Here is a 20,857-nt window from a genome sequence, read left to right as displayed (position 1 = left end):
GGGGTTTCTGGATGATCATGTAATATCTACCCGCGACGCCACATGGCACGACAGTGACAGGATGCGGTCCATTCTCCTCCGGGTCTTGATGGATTACCCCTCCGGGGAAAGATTGTCTTCCCCCACTAGACCGATCGATATCCCCTCTCTCGCATCATGCTTCGGACTGCCTATTTGGACCGTGTCCAGGATATGATGCAGAGAATCAGGACCGTCGAAGCGACTCTGAATGCTTTTTTCGTTAATAAATTGGCGAATATTACCATGTGAACCCCTTTCCGCAGTGGGGAGATGGGGTCGACAGATGCATCCACCCTTTGCGGCGATTATACCGAGAATCACGTACTATACACAGCTGATCATGCATTCATTGGATTCGTTTCTTATTAATCACAAATAAACATCAATGGTTCAACATTCCGTCGTATACCTATCGCAATTTAGTGCAAAGGGATCAGCAAAGAAACGAGATGAGCAATACCGTACTGTATTGCGTTTCGCTCGGTGCATCATCACATGTTTTCTCAGAGGGGTGCACATGCTCCGGGAAGCGGTGGCACACTCCGGCGTATGAACGCGGGGATTCATATCGGTTCCGTGAAAATGAAGGTTGGGATTGGTCCGTATCGATGATCGCAAAAGATTAGGCACGGTGGTAACACACGAAAGCCCTGTGACAGTTGGTGCGGGGGCAGATTTAGAAAGTACTCACTGTCGAGATGTCATCCACGTGTCTCACCTGTAATATATATAGTCACATCTCAGAGCTGCTCCTTAAGTTTCGCTTCTTCCTCTCTAAAATCAACTCATTGCTCAGATTCCACATATCCTTTCTCAACAATCATATGGCCAAAATGTCTCTTATGGCATCGCAATGCGTTGCTTTGGTCCCCAATGCGGTATTTCCAGAGCTCTTCTGATCACTTGCCAGAAGCTCTCGTCAGTGCTTCTAACATCAAACAAATCCTATCTGTGAGGAAAGATGGTTTCATTGGCATGACTGTTTACTGCTTTGCTCAAGACTATTCAGTAATCTGGCGTCCGGAGATCTAGTCCTGCTACTTCCCAGCGATGCATACGGTAACTTAAAGAGAGGAGCAACAATTTGGAAGCAACAAGAGCAGCCATTTGTGAGCCACAATATGTGAACAATCATTTGCGAGCAGTCAGTTATGAGCAGTCTAGTATAATTGGCGGGGTGGTACTAAAATGCATAGACACGGGGAAAGTGTCTTCCACATAGAGGAAAACATGATGACCATAAGATTGTAGGTTTGCTGGGGCTGGGCATTTGAAGCCGTTACGGCGGATATCATCTATGTTTCTACTATTACTAAGTAGCTAGTTTCGATTATGTATTATCGAATGTCTTAGAATGAAACATAAGCTTGTCACTATACAAGCTGGCCACTTGTTGTTAGATTGCCTAGCCCATGTAGCTAGTCCCGTGAACTGTTGACACATATATCTAGCCACGATAGACTGCGGTTTGAAACTTGTAGGATTGACAGCCATGGCTGCTAGACGTGTCTAGACGATATCGAGGCTCAGCTAGTGTTCCTATGTTGGTTTTGTGTCGTCCATAAAAGCTGTCCGGGTCTAGGTCTGGGCGTGTAGCAAGCTTACGCGGCCACGTACATGATTACAAGCAGGCCAAGACACGACGATCCCAATCTCTGGCAAGTGCCCTTCTTTGTTCACGCGTTGAGAAAACGGATATGAAAGGAAAGATAGCATAGAAGAATCCAGTCACTTCGGTACCTATGCTGTTCTTACTGATTATATTCAGCTTTGGTTGGTTGGTTGGTTTACTGTTGTAACAAGGTATTCAACACGTGGAATTGGTGGAATTGGTAGCGGTATTTGGTCACGTGGGGCTTGAGCGATCACGTCTGCCTTGCGCTTGGCGCTTCAAGCTGGACCAACCAAAAAAAACGGAATTCGGGCAGGCACTTTTGTGAACTTTCAACCCATCCCCACTTCCGGGCTTTGCTTGATTGACCTCACTCAGCAAACAACTCTCTCGCTTCGTTTCCCGTTTGCCTCGCGTTTCCATAAGAGACAGCACCGCTTTCGAGGGCCAAGACTTCTGCAATTCCTGCGTCAGGGGTTTCACTTCGACTGTCGAGCGACGCCTCCTCCTCGTAGCCCGAGTGCCTAGTTCGTGGTCCACTACTTCCGGGGGAGACACTTGAATTGGAGAGGCCAGAACTGGGGCAGTAAAGCAAGCTAACCCGCACCACCGACTTCCTTCAGCCTCAGCCTCTCTCGGCACTTCCCATCCGCCACGCCACCATGGACATGCGCAATGAGGCCGAAATGGCCATTGGGGACACCCAAGAGGTCCTCCAAGCTGCTACCGCTTGGATGGGTTCCTTTATCGCTTCCGACCAGCGCAAGGATAAGATTATCCAAGTAGGCCACCATCGCACCTCACGAGGCTCAATTGACTAACTTGCCGTGACAGGAACTTCTTCGCAGATTAGAGGACACTGAGGACACAATGAACCAGCTTAGAGGTGACCTGGCTGCCGAGCGGAAATCCCGTCGTGATTATCAAATGGAATCAGACAAATCCAACCAAACTATGAGGCGGTTGGAGCAGAAGATTGTTCGGAGTCTCCTACCTATTCGTTATGACCATGAATCTGACCTCCTCTGCAGAACGACGGCTCTTTTATTGCCATTCTTATAGACGGCGACGGAGCCAAGTTTGCCGACCCGTATCTTCGGAATCCCTTAGAAGGCGGCCCGGCCGCTGCACAGGCGATCAAACAGGCTGTCCGGGACTACCTCCAGACCGATAACCATGATTTCAACACTGAGGAGATATCCATCATTGTGCGTGCTTACGCCAACCTCAACGACTTGGCAAAGTCTCTCCGCCTATCCAACGTCATCGAGCGTGACGATGATATGCGAACCTTTGCCGAACAGTTCACCAATAGCAGAGCCGAGGTCGATTTTGTGAACGTGGGCAGAGGCAAGGAGAACGCAGACTCCAAACTACGCAAAATGCTCAACCATTATTTGAGAAATCTTCACTGTAAGAAGATCTTTGTTGCATGCTGCCATGACAACGGCTATCTCCAGTACGTATCCGAATCCTGGGCATCCCGATGTTTCCCAGAGCATCAAAAACAATCAGTTGCTGACTTGACCCATTGCAGTGACCTACGAGATTATAGTGACTATCCCGAACTCCGTAATAGGATTGTCTTGGTTGAGACCACCCCAGCCGAACAGGGTTTTAAACAACTCCCATTTGATCTTACCAGCTTTAACAAGGTCTTTCGGTCCAATCCCCTGTTGAACGAAAGCAAGAGAGCGCCTGCTCCCTTCTCTGCTCCTGCTGCCTTCTCTCCGTCCAGCAGTCTTCCTATTCATCCCTTCCCTGCTCCTGCAGTCCAGCCGGAATTCGGAAGCCAGCGAGGCCCGCCTGTCGTATCTCCTGAGAAGCAGATGCCCCCCAGACCTGCGGCAGCCACTCCCCCGTTCACGAATTCGACCGCCTCAACCCCAGCCACTACGCACGCAGAGGCCGAGCCTCAGCTTACGCGTAATGGGAGTGTCGTTAGCTCGGGCAATGGAGGAGTCTCTATCAGCTACGCTAAAGCCGGTGGTTCTGAAAGTCTCCAAAATATTGACATCGCAGCCAAGCCGAAGAAGGCAACCAAGACCATACACTTCAACGCGGACGGTCACAGGATTGATCCCCCGACCAAGCATCCCTCTAATACTCCAGCTCAGAATACGTATCAAACCAAGCTCGAGAAGGTTGCCCCTAACGCCTTCTGCAACGATCACTATCTAGTGGGCAAATGCAAACGCCCCAATTGCGAACGCATCCATAATGTCGAACTGACCCCCCGGAGGTGGCCATACATCGTTACAAAGCACGCACTAGTGTCTGTCCCCGTGGGCCGATCGAGTGTTTTGATTATGATTGTTACTTGAGCCACCACTGTCTCAAAGATCCGAGGTGCACACGAGGCCCTGGCTGCAAGTTTACCAATACCGAATGGGGCAATTTGCATCTCGACAGCAACGAAAAGCTTACGCCCAGCGTCCGCTGGATCGATGGCATTGACTTTCCTGATCGCCTGAATTAAGTCTCAATCTCTTTTTATTACTCGCCATCGCTTTGGTATGGCACAGGCTCACTCATGGTGCAACCGAGGACTGTCATGTCATCCATTTTGGCTCTAACTTCCCTTTATAACAATTTCTTGGTGTCATTCGAGAATGGCTTCTTTCTTCTTTTCCCCCACTGAAATTGAAATCCCGAGCCTAGTATACTATGTCAACAGGGATCGGGGATGAGTTTGCAGAATTCGGAAGGCTTAAAATTGGTGGCGGTGGAATGGGAATGACTCCGGGATTACGATAAGGGGCGCTTCAGATGTTATGAAATAGCACCTATGGATCCGCCTTCATTCAGCCCCGGAGGTCTATTAGTCTTTGCGATGTATTGAAGGGATTAGCGTCGACACGGCGGACTACGTTCTGGCTACATAATTGTGCTTCTCCTATATGCTGAATACAGATTGCCACTCCTCAAGGTCTAGGATAATATGTGAAAAGTCGTCAATATCCCTTGAACGTTGACAATAATACTATTCAATTGCTTAAACACATTCAGTTATCAACTGGTAGGCCAGACAAGAGTATTGGAAATGGATTTGCTCTGGCCCTGCATTATTGGTCGATAGAAATGAAAAGGGACAGATGTTGCTATTAAAGCTGATGTCAGCACAGCTACTGAATCTAAGACATAGACTATATCATAACCCTCCAAATTTACTATCAACAAGCTAAGCCAATTTGAGAAAGATGCTCTCAGGATGATGCCTCAAGAGGTAGCACAAAGCGAAGAAGCAAATTGCTTCCCCGCATTATCACACCATGTCAGCAAGCAACAGATAGAGACAACTCGGGCCTTGTCAGCCTGACACAATACGAGCCTCTATGGCATTATCATGTACAAAATAGTCTTTGAGGTTTTAAACTTGCAGGCGGAAAAATGACAATGGTTCAAGAAGTAGAGGTTCTGGTGACCGGCTTCGGTGTACGTAAAAGCAAATATGTTTCTGGCCTTCCCTTGGGGTCTAACGTGGTCTCAAGACGCTGATGAATGCTGTATCTTTAAACAGCCATATCCTGATGGACACGGCGGCCAGATCGACCCCAACACGAGCTACACGCTCACGCAGATGATGCCGCCCGTCCTAGAGCCGCGCACCGCGCAGAACCCGTCGGCAACGCGCATCCGCATCGTCCGGCCCCCGACGGGCTACGTCCCGACCGAGTACCGGGCCATCCGGCAGTTCTGCCACGACCTGCACCGACGCCGGGACGAGAACGAGAACAAGGAGGGCAAAGCTGCGGCGGCGGCGCTGATCGTCCACCTGGGCGAGGCACGGGGCCTCTGGGACAGCCACGTCACGGTCGAGCGCTGCGCCTTCAAGCAGGGCATGACGAGCAACTTCTGGGACGCCGTGGGCGTGCCCCGGAACCAGAGGTACTACGCCGTTCCCGACGCGGTCGGGGAGGTGGCGGACGACTTGGGGCCTTGTCCTTGGGGCGCGGATGTGCCGGTAGGCCTGCAGACGGTGCTGGATGTCGACGCTGTCGCTGACAAGGCGCGGGGGATCTTGAAGACTGGCGCGCTTTTCAGGGGTAGCAAAGGTAGCAGCACCGATAGGGAGCTTGGTGGGAAGGTCGCGACCCCGTTGGGAATCCGACCGCACATGGAGGCCGGCTTCTACGGCTGCGGGTTCATCTACTACGAGAGCCTCGCCGGATGCTACGTACGCGGGCGCCGGCCTAACGTCTTGTTCTGCCATGTCCCCGGTAAGGAGGATGCGCACAGTCTGGCGGGGGCACGTGATGCGGTCTTGGCTGTCATTGTTGCCGCGGTTGACGAGGTCGAACGGGGAGACAATTAGTTTTTGGTTTTGTTCTTTTGTTCGATTCGAAATCGAGTCACTAGCTTAATAGATTCAATATTCTTTCACAACGTATAGCTATCGAATGTGTGTATATGAATATAGGCCCTTATACCCTATAGCAGGCGATGAGAAAAAGGGGCAGAACATAGAATCAGTGTTTGACAAAGTAGGCCGGCAGCTACTCATCAGAGCCAATATTGGGTATTTGGATAATAAGGCTCTTTTAGTTTACACCTTCTACTCTTTTTGGGAACACTTCCAATTACCACGCTCGTAGCGACTGTTTGCGTATCTACACAATGGATGACATTGGCATTGAGTCTTTGTTTTGTCCATTAACGCATTCCGCGCCTGGGCAAATGAAGAGGTTATACCATGCATCCTTTGTCTCGGTTCTGACCCCAGGGAAATACGAGGTCCCCGTTTCATTTTACAGCTTATCTTTCGTTCCTGGTGGACGAATTGGCACCCACAGGATATGAGCTTCGCTCATTCACCCACAAGACGTTGCCTGAAGGTTCAAAGTTTTCCGACTGTATCTAAGACGCCATGGCGAATCCAAGACAAGAGTTCCAGTTTCAGCTGTCACCATGGGCACAGAGATTTGGACAATCGAGCAGTGGTGCCTGGGTTGGGATGGATGGCCTTGATCATTCTGGCCTAGCGCCCGAAATGCCGAACCTGAATGAAACATACCATGCCGACGACTTTCTACCCGCCGGTGATCAGACGCCCTTTCCCATGCCAACACTTGCGGAGCTCGACAGGTTGTTCATGGGCGAGCAGGAACAGACCCTTGGGCTTGGAGGTTTCAAGACGTGGGAGTTTGGGCCACTGAACAACACCCTCTACGGGGGCTACTTTGGTGGACATCAAATGCCACGCAGCATGGAGGATGAAGTGTATAACGAGATAGCTTTCGACGAAGGCAGACTCGTGATTGATGAGAGCAAATGGCTGCCTTGGTTCCGACGGGATAATTGGTGGGAAAACAAGATACCAGATGATATCCGTAAACTCGGAGGACGTAAATACTTCAGCGTGGATGACGACGGAATCTGGAACGAGCTTCGTGTCTGCCTCGAACTGGCCAATCGCATTATGAACACCCTCATAGACGAGCGCCATCCATTGTATGTCTATTACTACTCGTCCTTTACCCGTCGGCATGCTAATTCTCATAATACAGGATGGTTGCCGCTGTTCTTAATGATGTTGACCCGAATGCGCCACCGGAAGAAAGACGAATTCGCCTCGACCCTGAGGACAGCCAGAAGATGTCGACGGAGGAGCTCCGAGACCAAATAACAAGAATGGGCGAAGACTGGATAATTTCCAGTTTCCTACCGGACCGATGGAACATAAGTAACGGCAACACCCTCATGGGCTTGTGGTCTCTCAACAATCCTCAAATCGGCAGCAATGAAGAACGTGTTGGAGTCCTTGGAATGGCGGTATATCGCCTTAGAGCCCTTGTTGAGGGTGCTTTAACTCCGGCCGAAAAATGCATGGTCCAGTTCTCCTATGCCAAAACAGTGAGTAATATCGACAAGCCATAGAAGATCTCTCTACTAACTATCGTACCCAGATTTGCCACGAAAGCATGGTGAGTAACTGATCTAGGCCCGCTTCCAATTCGAATCGCCTTTGACCTGTATCTAGCACGCTCTATTTTCCTGGCATACCGAATACGGCCAGTTACTGAGAGACCCGGTATGTGTTGGGCTCTGAACCCACTGGGCATCCGTTTAGCGGCTGACAAATGCACCAAGTTCATCAACGACGAGATCTCTAGGGAAATCGGACGCTCTTTCGAGAATATGATATTTGGCGGGGTAAGTAAGCGCATTCCGGCTCAGGGTGATCGTATATCAATCAAGGCGAAGAAGCTATTACTAATAGGGGTCAAAACGTAGCATATTCATACCGCACCTACCAGCCGCCACTCCAGGACAGCAGAGTCATGGACAGAAGGTAACATGCTGACGTTGTTGTCGGAGCCTTTCCCAGGCCGCGGCAGCTTGAGGTATGGCGGCAAGCCAGCCGACCTACCGGAGATGGAGGACACAAATATTGTACCTGTACTTTGGGTGTCGGCCTTGCTCAGCGAAAAGTTCTGGGAAACCGAAGTCGCCAAATACGGCTCCAGGGCGTTGAAGATGCCACAATATGTCAAAACGACGCGTAGGTTTAAAAACGGTACGACATTTAACAGCCCAGAGACTCTCGACGTGGACACGCCCCTCGACACGCTCAGGGATAGGCTGAGGACCACTACGCTCGATTTCAACAACCGGCACCTCAAGTGGATTCAGCTGCGGCCGTGGTACCAAGAGGAAGGGTTCAAATGGTTTATCTCCCCATGGGGAGTGGATGCCTGGCGCTCGGCACTTAGCAACTTCAAGGTGGCTCATGCGAGACAGGATGAGCGGGAATGCTTTCGAGAAATCAATAATGTCATGGATCTGTACCAAAGCGGGAACAAACGGACGTGGCTGTATCACGCGCTCGGGCTGCTCATGAGTGCCTCCGTGCCACTCCGAAGAGTGAATAGTCCACCAGACGAAAACCTACTAAAAGAAATAAACGATTCCCTATACAGAAGCGAAGCGGCAAAGAAGAACCCCAGCAAACACCAAAGGATAGAGGAGCCAAACCTAAGACCACACCCAACAGACAGAAGGAGACGTTTCATCTTCAATATGCCAAGGACCATATACAAGAACCCTCTCGATCGCAAAGCAGAAGCAACCCCCGTCAACAGGCACACGGACTGGCTGAACGCCTTCATGAGCTTCTGCAAGGTCCACGCGCGTCTGGACCCCCTGCCGCGCGGGTGGCACCAAAGCCTGTTCGAGACGCACACGCAGCTCCTGCAGAGCCGGCAGAGCAACCCTGCCTGCGGCCGCTTCGAGGATTGGGCGCCCTTCGACTTCAAGGTCCCCCCTACGACCCCCAGTGGCAGACCTGGGACCGAGCCTCGGACGGGCGCGGCGGCATGCGGCAGATGCTTGTAGATAAGGACCCGCCGGTTTCATTCAAGAACACCCCCGAGGGTAATAGAACGAACCTCGACCGCGAAACGCAGCTCCGCGACCGCCTCGACGTCGACGCGCTGCGGTGGTTCGGGCTGACGGACCCGCAGGGCAGTCCGGTGCCTTACTTCACCCTGACGGAGGTCGGGTCGCATCGCGAGGCGGGCGACGCGTGGATTGTGATGCTGAACAAAAACTCCTTGCCAAATGTCTGGGACGTGACTGGTGAGTTATACGCCCACTTGTTTCTTCCGTTCTTTCGTTTCCTGTTTATTCTCCTCCGAGTCCGCCACCTGACTTCCTTTGCTTGCTTGCTATATCAGGGATGATCCCAAGAGAAACGAGCTGGTGCTAACCAAAAGAATCTCCAATGTTAACAGAGGCGCTTAATCAGCTGCAATGGACCACTGCTCAATTTCGAAGCGTGACGAGAATGACCAACATTGGCCTCCAGCCGCGAGCAGTTAATCAAGACGATGATCTAGTGACTGCGTTTTATAGTTCGTCACTGAGTTGGAGGATGATCGGCAAATTGGCGATACCTCAGACCGAAGCTGCTGTGCGGGAAAATGATGGGACTAATGGGCTGCCATTGTACAAGACCTACGGAAAAGAGGTGTATGATTTAACCCGTGAGTCTATTCCACCCCATTATTTCTGTTATTTTGACCCCAATCCGTGTCGTGAGAGCCATGGAAGAGGCAGATTTCACCTACTGCCTATAGATGATTAGAAACTAACATAGGGATTCATGACGTCCGGCAACAGAGTTCAACTGCCCACCACATTGGAGACCGATACTCCTCAGCACCCCAGGCGGCCCTATCGACGAGACCTTGCCGGGATACTACCCCGCGATGGTGGCGGTCCTCTCGAACTACCGCTGCGGCACCATCATGGACCTGCCCAGCGTGCCGCGGCCGGATGCCGACCTCAGGACCTTTACCGCGCGTTGCCTCCGGTGGTACGACAACCCGACTTTGGGCGTGTACTTCGCTGTCGAAGGGTTCGTGTATGATATGAGCAGTACGTACAATAAAAACCAAAACACAAAAAGCACATGTCACTGCTGGCTATTCCACGATTTACCCCCTTTAGACATAACTGTATTAACGCAAAATTCCTTGTCACAGATTACCTTGAATCGCATCCCGGCGGTCTGGATTCGCTCAAACAATTTGCTGGAAAGGATGCTTCTCAACCGTTCAACGAAGCACACGCAACGAACCCGCTCCTCGCGAGTCCGTACGATAGTCTACGCATCGGCAGGATGGTGGACGAGATCCCTTCCGAGCAAATCCAAGCGAACCAAGTTGTTTTGGACTCTTGGGTTTACAACATCAGTCGTAAGTCTACTCGTTCCTTTATTTGCTTCTTTTTTAGTTCCTCCTTCGTGCCTCTTTATTGGGTATTGAAACTGACATACGAGTCCAAACCGCCAGCCGACGGGGATACTAGCGGGATCTTCGACGCTCTGCAAGCACTAGGAGGCCAAGATGCCACTGATATCTTGAGTAAAGTAGACGACGAGTCCAACCCCCGCCCCGCCAAGATGGCTTTGGAGGCTCTGAAAACCCAGCACCAGAGCCGCGTCGTGGCGAGGGTGGAGATGCCCTTGCCCAATGTCTCGCTTGCGGATTTGGCCGAGCATAGCGACCCCGCAGACGGCGGTGCCTGGGTCGCCATTGGGGATAATGTCTGGGACATGGCGTGTAAGCAAACGTCTTTTTACCACTCCCCTTCCCCCTTAACCGGGTCTCGGATACATATTACCTCATACAAATACGTGTATGCATGTGTTTGTACGCGCTTTAGGTATGGTTAACTAATTCTGTTGGCGCTGGATAGCAATGATGCAGCAGCCCGAGTGGTATCGTGGCATGGGTGTCACGCTTGTGGTCATCACTGACTACGCTGGCAAGGTCATAAGTACGGATGATGCCAGCGATGATGAAGCCTTGCTCAAGGATAAATACCCCCATCTTTTAGTGGCCAAGCTCTCAGGTAGGCTCAGTGAGCAGGTCGAGGACATGGAATTATCATAGCATGTATATAGATAGACGGGAATGTATGATCACAAGAAGGGCTCATATCTAGATATTAAGGGATAAGTAGATAAAACATGCATCTCTCAGAAGAACTGTGGTTAACAGAGTGGTATCCCACCTCTCGGGCTTAGTCCCTCTTTCTAATTTACTATCGCACGGTTGTACTCTTTTTTAGTGGCACTTACATACATATACACAACCGCAGCCTCGCGCAGCCCCTTTACATATCCTTGACTTCTCTTCCGCTTTCATTTTTGTACACAAATGAAAACACCAAAACGAAAATCATTAAGCTCTGCTTAATTATAGGCTATGTAGCAAACAGGTCTGTTCAATCGTAACAGGAAACTTGAATCGTCGCTAGGCAATATCTGCCACCCCCAGGAATTTCCATGTTCTTACTCCATTCTACATTTTAACAGAGCGCGAAGGAGTGGCCAAGAACCCGGACTTATTATAGGTATCAGGGATAGTAAACGCGTAGTAGACCGCTGTGAGAGGCTTAGGGTAACACTGTACTTCCAAAGAAGAAGAGACGTGTCAGCTCGGATATAGAACTTCTTAAAATAACACCATATGAATCATTCCTGTTATGAAGGGGGACGGTTTTATTGGGTTGACAGCTCGACTTCGGACCTAAAAAGAAAGAACAAGTCAGAGTGTCAAGTATACTCTATACTACGGAGTGTACATCTAATTGACTTGATGTTGTCGGTCTATGCTATCGGTAATAATGGGACTGCCGCAGCATGCTTCCAATTTGATACCTGGCCTTAACCAATACTGCAAGAGAGTTTCAAAAATAACAGAGTTGACATGAACTATATACCACCCTGATGCGAATCCCCTCGCACACTGACTCGCCCACCGGCTCACCCGCTCCACGTCAGGACCCTCCACCGCCACCCCTGCTGCAGCACCGCGAGATCCTTCTCATCGAGCAGCGCGTCCGCGGGTCGCGAAGTGCCGCCGCTATTGCCGCCGGCCGCCGCCCCGCCTCGCTCGATCTTGGCCGTGAGCCGCTTCAGCCGCTTCGAGACCGTCTTGGCCACCCGCAGCGACACCTCGTTCTCGAACACGTACAGCACCGACAGCACGAAGAAGGCCACGGTCGCCACCCCGCCCAGGAACCAGCCGCTGCCCCGCACCGACTCGCGGATCCGCTTGATGAGCGACCGCGACTTGGAGAAGGCGTACTCGGTCGCGTTCATGATGGCGTTGCTGTTGTCGCTGCCGCCGCTGGTCTTGCTCGTAGATACTGTGGTAGTTGTAGTGCTGCTTTGGCCTTCTCCTTTCTTTTTGCCGTCCTTGCTGGAAGGGCGTCGGAAGATGCGCCTGACTAAGGGGATGACAGAAGCCCTGTAGTTTGGTTCTGGTTAATCGTGCAATCTCACTCTTACATCATTTGTATCGTTTGAAACTCTCGAACTACTCAACATCCACATGCCGAGACTTCAAGTTCAGGAATCAACCTTGCCAGAGTCTACCCAATATAGGGAGAAACACCCAAAAGGGGGTGTCAGAAAAGCATGTTACTCACAAGACGCCGCCCAAAACCCACTTCCGCCACCGATGCGCCTCAGCCTCCCGGATCACGACGGCCACGCTCTGCCGCAAAGTCTGCAACTCGTCCAGCACGAGCATCTGCTGCGACCTCGCGCGGGCGAAGGCCTCCGCGGCCGACGGGTCGTTGACGCTGTAGCTGCGGCCCGCGGCCGGGCCGATCTTGCGGAGCAGGCTCAGGTACTCGCGGGCGGCGAACTCGCTCGTGGCGCGGGCCGACTTGATGGTCCGGTCGGCCTTGCCGTCGACGCGCGGCGGCAGCTGCTGCTGTTGCTGCTGCTGCTGTTGGACGCTGTCTGCGTAGTAGCCCGCATTCGCCCCCGGTTGGTATCCCGACGGGGGCCCTGCGGCCCCGGCCGCGCCCGACGCGGTGGCGTAGAGCGCTGGGGCGGTGGCCGCGACGTTGGTTAGAGGCGTCGGGCCTGGCCGCGATGGCGGTGGTGGGTAGGAAGAGGAGGTTGGGGCGGGCTGGTACTCCATTGTTTGCGGGTTCATGATGGGGCTGTTTTGGGTTCCGGGCCGAGCCGCTATTTGGAGGAGGGGAAGGGTTGCAGTTTGCTCCACGGATTATGGGATACAGGGGAAAGAGGAGTGAAGGTTGGTGGCCCAGGGGAAATAAGGGTGAAAACCGATATTTGCCTTTCGCCGTGGTCTGACGATGTGAGACAAGAGGCAGACAGGAAATGCGACGTGGTGACACGGGACAATGGAAAGAAAGTGAGGCGGGAGAAGAAGCAAACAGGTCACACGTTATGATGCGCGACGCAAGGAAAGCGGGAAACGTGGAAGGATTCACTCTTCATTGGTTGGACGGAATTGCTTGTTGGCTGTTTGTGGCTGGCTGGCGCACAAGGGGGCTTCTTATCACGGCTGATGCGGGGAAAGCTGACATCAAACCAGCCGCTCCATTGGTTTCCATCATTGCAGTACTTTGCCAATCTCCCTTTTGTGAAGCGTTTTATACAACGGCAATGAGAATAGCTTTGTGCAAGACAAACTAGACACCCCTCTAATATAATGCGCCACACACTCAACACAACTGCGACCAAGAAAAAGCAATCACGGCATCAAATCCCTGGGTGACTCAGCCTCCGAGCCAATCAAATCAAATCAGATCAAACCATCAAACTCATATCCCGCAGGATCCGCATGAAAGCCGAGCGGCTCGACGTCTTTGGCGCCGCGGCGGTGCGCCCCCACAAGTCGGCCGCCGTCGCGGACCGGGCGTACAGGGGCAGGGCGCGCCAGACGGCGCGGACCGTCTGGACGTGGCGCGGGGTGCTGGGCTGGAAGACCTGGGAGTAGGCGTTGATGAGGCCGACGAGGACGGCGGGCGAGTTGTAGGCCGGGTCGTAGCCCTGCATCAGCACGAGCACGAACTCGTCCACCTGCCGCAGCAGCTCGTCGCTGCACCCCAGCCCCCACTCCTTGTCCAGCGCCGCGCACACCCCGATAAACGCCCGGCACGCATCGTAGTACGCCCGCCGCGCGTCCGCCGACCGGTCCAGCAGGTCCGCGACCCGGTCGAACAGCCGCACCGGCGTCCCGCGCAGACGCCACTGCTCGAACAGCCGGAAGATGAGGCGCAGGCCCGCGTGCGCGACGGGGCTGTTGTTCGGGCGCGCTAGGTATGTTGTTGGGTACAGTCGCCGTCCGAAGGGGTCCTGTCGCGTCGCGGGAAAGTGAAAGAGAATATCTTCTCGGTAGCAGTGGAACACGACGTTGTCCGGGAGCACAACCTCGACGGGGCGGTCCTGCCAGCGCGCTGGCTTTGGTGCGGGCGTGGCGGCGGCGCTACCGTAATAACCTCCGGAATATGGCTGATAGGGGTAGGAAGGATAGGGCGGCGGAGGCTGTATCGGTGGGAGGTTTGGTGGTTGGCCCGGCGGCGGGTTCATGCCGTAGTCATAACCGGCGGGAGGTAGGTCGGCCGCGGGATTCGGGTGGAAAGCAGGGCCAGGACTCAAGGGGGTCCGGGGGTCGGGCTGGCGAAACGCACTTGACGGGCCCCGCGGCCTGGAGTATTAGAGCCGAGAAGGGGGATTGGTGGAAGAGGATGTGATGCCCCTTGATGACCCTGAGATGGATGCGTCGAGTGAATACCAGCATGAGGAGTGGCTTGCGGGTGGGCGCTTTGGCTGTATGGGTGGCTGGCGTGATCAGGAGTGGCCTGAAACGGGTGCAATATCATTTGGTTATTGTGATTAGGGATACTGCCACCAACTCCGGGATTCAGGCTACCACCTGAGCTGCTTATAGTTGACATTGGGATCAGCACTTTTCACATGAGATGTTAAGGCTGTGATCGAAAAGGGGATTAATATCCCACAGGTCAAGATCTTGGGAAAGTCTAGGATGGCGGGATACATATATTGCTTAGTCGGATCATGCCAGTTCTACCACCAACGTGTGTCAAGAATCAAGGCTTTCCGGGCAAGTTTGTCATCCGCTCCCGCCTTGCTGTGATACGAGTGACATTACGGAAATCATCGTGGCAAATCTTGGTCTGCATCAAACGGTACACACTTGATCTCGCAGGTTGACCGGCCGGGAAACACCAAGAGTGCCCCCGGTACGGGAAGTGGTCAGGTTTTCATTTCCATAATATCGTCGCCGCATGCATCTTGCTGGCTAGAACCATCGCCCGATCAAGTCGGGTTGTGATCACGTACTTGTCCATTGGCCATTTAGGCGAACCAATGGATAAGTTTCACCAGATCGATAAATCACTTGCGATTATGTGGTTACCCAATCTCTCTCCCCGTTGTCATCGGTAAATTCCAGGTTCCCCTCATTTCTCTTCCGTTTCACCATTCTGTCCGTCATTCAATCTCGGAACATAGCGAGATGCGGCTTTTAAACACATCCACTTACCTTTTGGAGATCTTTGCAGACGCAGAGGAAGCTCCTCCGTATGCGATTCTATCGCATACTTGGGGTGACGATGAGATCCTATTCAACGACGTGAATATCAAGGAAGGTGAAGATCAGGCGTGGACAACCAGGGAAGCAGCGGAGAAGACCATGAGAAGCTCCAAGCAAGCGCGCGATGATGGGCACGCCTACATCTGGATTGACACTATCTGCATTGACAAAAGCAGCAGTGCTGAGCTATCCGAGGCCATCAACTCCATGTTCAATTGGTACAGAATGGCAAGGATCTGCTATGCCTATCTGCCAGACTTCCACGACATCAAAGACCTGGAACACAGCAGGTGGATTTCAAGAGGTTGGACATTACAGGAACTCATAGCGCCTAACCGTGTCGAGTTTTACGGCAAGGAGTGGTATCATATAGGTTCTCGAAAGTCGCTGGCAAACAGATTGGAGGCCTTGACTAAAATCAACTGGAACCTGCTCTCCCAAATCTCTGAAGGACCATATTCATTTTCCATTGAGAAACGTCTGGCTTCCATTGGCATTGCCACCAAGATGTCTTGGGCAAGCAGACGAGAGACAAAAAGGAGAGAGGACATTGCGTATTGTTTGATGGGAATCTTTGGGGTTCATATGCCCCTACTTTATGGTGAAGGGGATAAAGCCTTCCAACGGCTACAGCAAGAAATTCTCAAAGATACCACAGACTCCTCGATACTGGCGTACGAGTGGCCGTCCATATCTCACTCGTCGCTCTTGGCGTCCCATCCGTTATGTTTCCGGCATTCGCTCTCACCTCTCAATCTGGGATCGTCTCCTATTGTCAGGTACTCCAGTCAGCAGGTCACATTTGAAGCACTTTTATGTCCCTTCAAACTCGGCTGGGGATCACCATACTATGGTGCTATACTGGATTCATACTTCAACAGAGACGTTTTCTCTCGAGCCGTTCTTCATCTCGGGTGCATTAGTAAACAGGATAACGTTTTTAGGCGCACCAGGTACCAGCAGGTGTATCGAATTCAGGAGTCGGATGCGTCGCCCCCATGCGGCCCCTTCCTCCCAGGTATGTAATATTTCTTGTTTAGTTCGAATTCTGAACATGGATTGAAAGAAAGAGAAAGACTTGAATGTTATAGTAGAAAGCCCTATAGTCTCCAACCATTAATCACGTGTATTAGGCATTCTTGAGATTGACAAAGCTGAACGAACGCTTGTTACAATCATCTTGCGCAAGTCACCCTTGCCAACAACACCTCTTTTACCAACAATTAAGGTTTCTATATCAGAGCAGACAAGCGGCATAGTCCCATATACTGTAGTCAGCTCCATGCCCCGAGTTTCGGATGGTATTATAGACAGAATGCCATCTCAAATCGGAGATGCTGCCGGAATCATCGCCCTTTCTCCAAAGCCAGGCGTTAATATCCCGGAGGATATTTCGGGGGCCCCTTGTTATATCACCTGGGGGCCATGACGAAAAATATTAATGCGCCATGGTGTAAGCTGTGGACAGTTGACGCGATCCATCAGGCATCTTCTGTAGCATTTGATTCGAGAACATATCCCACAGGCTGGGATCGTCTAGAAGTGAGTTGTCAAGATACCTCAGGAAGTTTATTGCTGATGACCTAAGGTCAATGCTCTGTTCAATGGGTCAAACTTCGCGACGTGGTTGGCACCTCGCTACCATCACGACAATAAAGGCGAATGTCCGATTGATACGCTTGTTGTAGAAGAAGCCTATCCCAAGCATGTCATCACTGCAAGGAGCAAAAAGAAAGGGTTTCTGGGACAATCTAGAATGGATCTTTCAGTTGAAATTTTAATGGCAAATTCTGATGGGTTCCCAAAACGGCTGTCACCGGATGAGCTTGGGTTGGAAGCCATAGCTGGACAGCTCAAGATACTGTAACACATTCATATTGAGAAGAAGGTACAGTAGAGACCTAGGCAGTTATTGATATTCAATCTATTATACATTATATTGGTAGCTCCAAATATCTTACAAACAATTTGTATCTTTCTTGCAGTTTTGTTTTTCTCTATGCTCTAGGAGGCTACGCTTGCTCCTCGACCACACGCGAAACCTCGACCGTTTCTATGATGGACTGATACCGCGGCCGCATGCTCGCGCTGATCTCGGAAGCCGCGCGGCCGTAGACGCGGTCGATCTTGGCCTGGTACTTCTGCTGGGTCTGGGTGCGCAGCATGTGGCCCTCGGAGGAGCGGACGAAGCCGCCGCTCTCGATGAGGATGACGTGGTTCTCGGCGACGCGCGAGCCCTCGGGCACGTCGGCGTTGGTGGGCGCGATGGCCTCGCGCCACAGGCCGATGGCGTCGAACCGCGTCACGCCGTCGGCCAGCTCGATGAGCACGGCGGGCGTCGCGTCCACCTCGCCCAGCACGATGGCGTGCTGCACCATGCCGTGCTTGCCGAGCGCCTTCTCGAACGCGAGAGCGAACTCACCCGCGTCCGCCACCAGGTCCTGGACGCGGCTCACGAAGCGCCAGGCGTACGCGGCCTTGGCCGGGTCCGGGTGCGGCGTCCACACCTCCTTGGTCGGGTACTCCGGGTACGGCGGGGCGGGGGGGCGCCTTGGTGCCCTCGCCCAGGCTCTCCCAGTAGCCGATGTACCTCTGCGACTGCGGCGTCAGCGTCATGACCAGCTCGTACAGCTCCAGGCGCGCCCCGTCGTCGCCAAAGTACTCCAGGTCGTCCCGCTCTTTGAACACGCAGCCGCCCGCCTCGACGTCGAAGTAGCAGTACTGGTAGTCCTCCGGATCTGACTCGAGCTGCGGCGGCGTGCAGACTTCGGCGGAGCCCCATACGTCGAATATCCTCGTTGTCTTGGACCACATGTCGCCCGCAAAGTCGGAGAGGATTCCTGGACATACATGTTAGATTTCGTAGGCACTACAGCGGATGAAAGGAAAAGAATTATAAAGGGGTAGGTGCACATACCATTTCCGTAGACCACAGTATCCATCTGCTTGATGTAGTCCTCCGCATCGTCTCTGCGCGCAATGAGCTCCATGAGGAAACTCGGCATGAACCCGACCTTCGCGTTCGAGTACTTGATGATGTCGCACATTTCGTTGATGCCTTCGACTGGTCGATTCCGGAACCCGGGCACTAATATGCAGCCGCCGAAAGCATACACCGTCATGGCTAAGATACATGCAATAGCGTGAAATGGGGACGCGACCATCAGGAAGCGTGTCCCGACGCCCCTTTGCCACACCATGTGTTTGCGCCCCTCTACATCGGGTAATTCTGTTTGCATATCCAACTGAGAGAATGAGATGTCAACGTGAGCGAACTCGCAGGCGGCTGAGATGGCACAACATCACACAAGCACTAACAGGAGAAAAGGGACAATTACTTACTGTGCTCATGGTGGAATGTCGAAAGGTGATGGGCCGGGGCGCGCCCGTGGTACCGCTGGTCTGGCAGATGACGAAGGGGTCTAGCTCGGCTTCGTCGTAGGACTTGGTGTAGGGGAACGGTTCGGCCTTGACGGCCAGGTCCAGCAGGTCGTCGAGCTCCGGGATCTCCACGGTGGGCATGGGCAGCTCCTCGAGGATGTCGCCGGCGTAGACGCCGCGCGACAGCAGCATGGCCTTGCAGGCGCACTGCTTGATGAGCGCCAGGTGCAGCTCCAGCGAGTTGAGGTGCGAGCTGAAGAGCACCTTGCGGCCCGCCTTGGCCGCCGCGGGGATCAGCATGTAGTAGCGGATGTCGGGCACGCCCAAGTACACGATGGGCTCGATGCCGCCGTCGGTCGGGGCGGCCCCCAGCGCCTTCGTGATGCAGTGCGCCAGCTTGTTGATGCCGTTGGCGAAGGCCGCGTAGCTGATGTCCTCGAACCCTTGCTCCAGGTCGTAGTCGTCGATCGGCAGCGACGCCCAGGCCCGGTCCGGATCCTGGCGGGCGACCTCGTCGATGATGACGGGGAGCAGGCGCCGGCCGACCTCGCCCGGGACGGAAGGTTGGGTACCGTTCGCCATAGTGCTGTGGTGGAGGCGTCTTCTATGATAATGGGTTGGGCCCTTCTCTTTACCTAATGTGATGGGAAAATAACAACAACCGAACGATAATAAGCTTTAGTGATGTGCAGTACAGTAACCTCTTTGGATGTGACTCGTCTTTTTCATGTCACTATTTCTCGGGCTGATCAAGGTTTGGCAGGCATCTGAGATGGTCCCGAGGGAATGGATTGCTTTGCGCGTTTTCTTCTTGTTGGTTCTTTTCGGGGCAAAAACCAGTAGTTTGATGCATGTAGACAGAAAGAAGCAAGTAGGTTATCAGGAGCAGAGGGGCAAAGTGGCAGACAGGCGGCTCCATTCGCTGCAGTTGCAGCGTGGGGGGCTGTCTCGCTTCCATGCCTGGCCAAGCCATGCTCAAATTGATGCGTTTCGTCTCAAGATGGAAAGGAGTGGTTCGCGAGCACTATGTAATTCCGGAGGAACTACCAGAGGCCGGTGGTCAAATTGTATTGGCGACAATCAGTCCTAGCGAGAGCAGATTCTTCACGCAAGGGTCTGGTCCGGGTCTCGCCAACGGGAGTTCCCCGAGGACATGGGGGTTGTTCGTTTTGAGTTAAGCAGCATTTTTGTAGGGCGCCATGACTGACAGATTCCAATCCACGTTGCAACAAGCTTGGACTCCGGGCTGCCCCCTTTTCCTCACCTCATTAACCCCACTGGGGACTGGGTCTTGGAGCAGCCAATAGAAATCTCGAGTGGCTTCATATGGTGCGTTCATCGACAGGGGGTCGGGTGCGCTTCCGCAGTCTCCGCGGCGAAAGCCCGATGTGAGAGCAGGCTGGGAAGGATTCATCCCTGGGTGATCTAACTCGAAGTGATCCGATACTGCGAGTAACTGGCTGTAATTCGAATACCAAGACGGTGCACGAGTAATGCGTGCATATGCAATCTGCACATGAGGATTTTCAGTCCGGGTAAATCACTGCCATCCGGCCGCGTGTTGGAAAGAAAAGAAGCCAACTGCATGATAGCCGAAAGTCGGGTGACTTCTTTTAAAGTGCTGACCATCCATGCCACATGGCTATGTACATAAAGCCGCAGAGGTACGTTAGCAGAGAGCGAGAGAGGGTCGAGAGGCAGAAGAGAGGGTCGAGAGGGTCGAAAAGTCGGAGCGAGTCTTGGCTGACAAGCGGGCCGTTGAGGAGCGTTGCGATGTTGCTGTTGCATAGGGTATAGCGCCGACCAGGGGTCAGGGAGGCTATCAGGGGTCCGACACAAACACTCCACACTTCCAGACAAATGTAACGCCACGAATATGCGGGCTTTGTGCGAATGCCTTGATGATCCTCCAACCTCTAGCAAACTCCAGGATCAGGATCAGCAGCTTATCGTT

The 20,857-nt window shown here is 52.9% G+C and overlaps 6 protein-coding genes across 6 annotated transcripts; 3 read left to right on the top strand and 3 right to left on the bottom strand.

The window, feature by feature from the left end:
- Positions 1-2,295: 2,295 nt before the first annotated feature.
- PG998_004465 (uncharacterized protein) lies at positions 2,296-4,112 on the top strand (the record flags this gene model as incomplete). The annotated part of the gene is given in 5 exon segments (XM_066871283.1): positions 2,296-2,415; positions 2,468-2,611; positions 2,665-3,092; positions 3,171-3,918; positions 3,933-4,112. The coding sequence occupies 5 exon segments, from the start codon at positions 2,296-2,298 to the stop codon at positions 4,110-4,112; spliced, it is 1,620 nt and encodes a 539-aa protein (XP_066735033.1).
- Positions 4,113-5,023: 911 nt separating this feature from the next.
- Positions 5,024-5,948, top strand: PG998_004464 (uncharacterized protein; the record flags this gene model as incomplete). Its single annotated transcript, XM_066871282.1, has 2 exons — positions 5,024-5,068; positions 5,154-5,948. 2 exons carry the CDS (start codon positions 5,024-5,026, stop codon positions 5,946-5,948), a joined length of 840 nt encoding a protein of 279 aa, XP_066735032.1.
- A 552-nt stretch (positions 5,949-6,500) lies between these two features.
- Positions 6,501-11,031, top strand: PG998_004463 (cytochrome b5-like Heme/Steroid binding domain-containing protein; the record flags this gene model as incomplete). Its single annotated transcript, XM_066871281.1, has 12 exons — positions 6,501-7,084; positions 7,141-7,486; positions 7,540-7,557; positions 7,614-7,664; positions 7,724-7,786; positions 7,868-8,497; positions 8,554-9,211; positions 9,367-9,618; positions 9,803-10,012; positions 10,120-10,332; positions 10,474-10,698; positions 10,835-11,031. The coding sequence occupies 12 exons, from the start codon at positions 6,501-6,503 to the stop codon at positions 11,029-11,031; spliced, it is 3,447 nt and encodes a 1,148-aa protein (XP_066735031.1).
- Positions 11,032-11,906: 875 nt separating this feature from the next.
- Positions 11,907-13,077, bottom strand: PG998_004462 (uncharacterized protein; the record flags this gene model as incomplete). The annotated part of the gene is made up of 2 exons (XM_066871280.1): positions 11,907-12,393; positions 12,575-13,077. 2 exons carry the CDS (start codon positions 13,075-13,077, stop codon positions 11,907-11,909), a joined length of 990 nt encoding a protein of 329 aa, XP_066735030.1.
- A 635-nt stretch (positions 13,078-13,712) lies between these two features.
- On the bottom strand, positions 13,713-14,495 carry PG998_004461 (uncharacterized protein; the record flags this gene model as incomplete). The annotated part of the gene is made up of 1 exon (XM_066871279.1): positions 13,713-14,495. The coding sequence occupies one exon, from the start codon at positions 14,493-14,495 to the stop codon at positions 13,713-13,715; it is 783 nt and encodes a 260-aa protein (XP_066735029.1).
- Positions 14,496-17,534: 3,039 nt separating this feature from the next.
- Positions 17,535-19,485, bottom strand: PG998_004460 (thioester reductase domain-containing protein; the record flags this gene model as incomplete). The annotated part of the gene is made up of 4 exons (XM_066871278.1): positions 17,535-17,939; positions 17,995-18,362; positions 18,440-18,767; positions 18,865-19,485. 4 exons carry the CDS (start codon positions 19,483-19,485, stop codon positions 17,535-17,537), a joined length of 1,722 nt encoding a protein of 573 aa, XP_066735028.1.
- Positions 19,486-20,857: the final 1,372 nt, after the last annotated feature.

Source organism: Apiospora kogelbergensis (genome assembly GCF_038363985.1).
Source record: "Apiospora kogelbergensis strain CBS 113332 chromosome Unknown utg000002l_segment0_segment0, whole genome shotgun sequence".
Classification (NCBI taxonomy): domain Eukaryota; kingdom Fungi; phylum Ascomycota; class Sordariomycetes; order Amphisphaeriales; family Apiosporaceae; genus Apiospora; species Apiospora kogelbergensis.
Note: the sequence above shows the minus strand (reverse complement) of the source record. Positions and strands in the feature narration are given on the sequence as shown.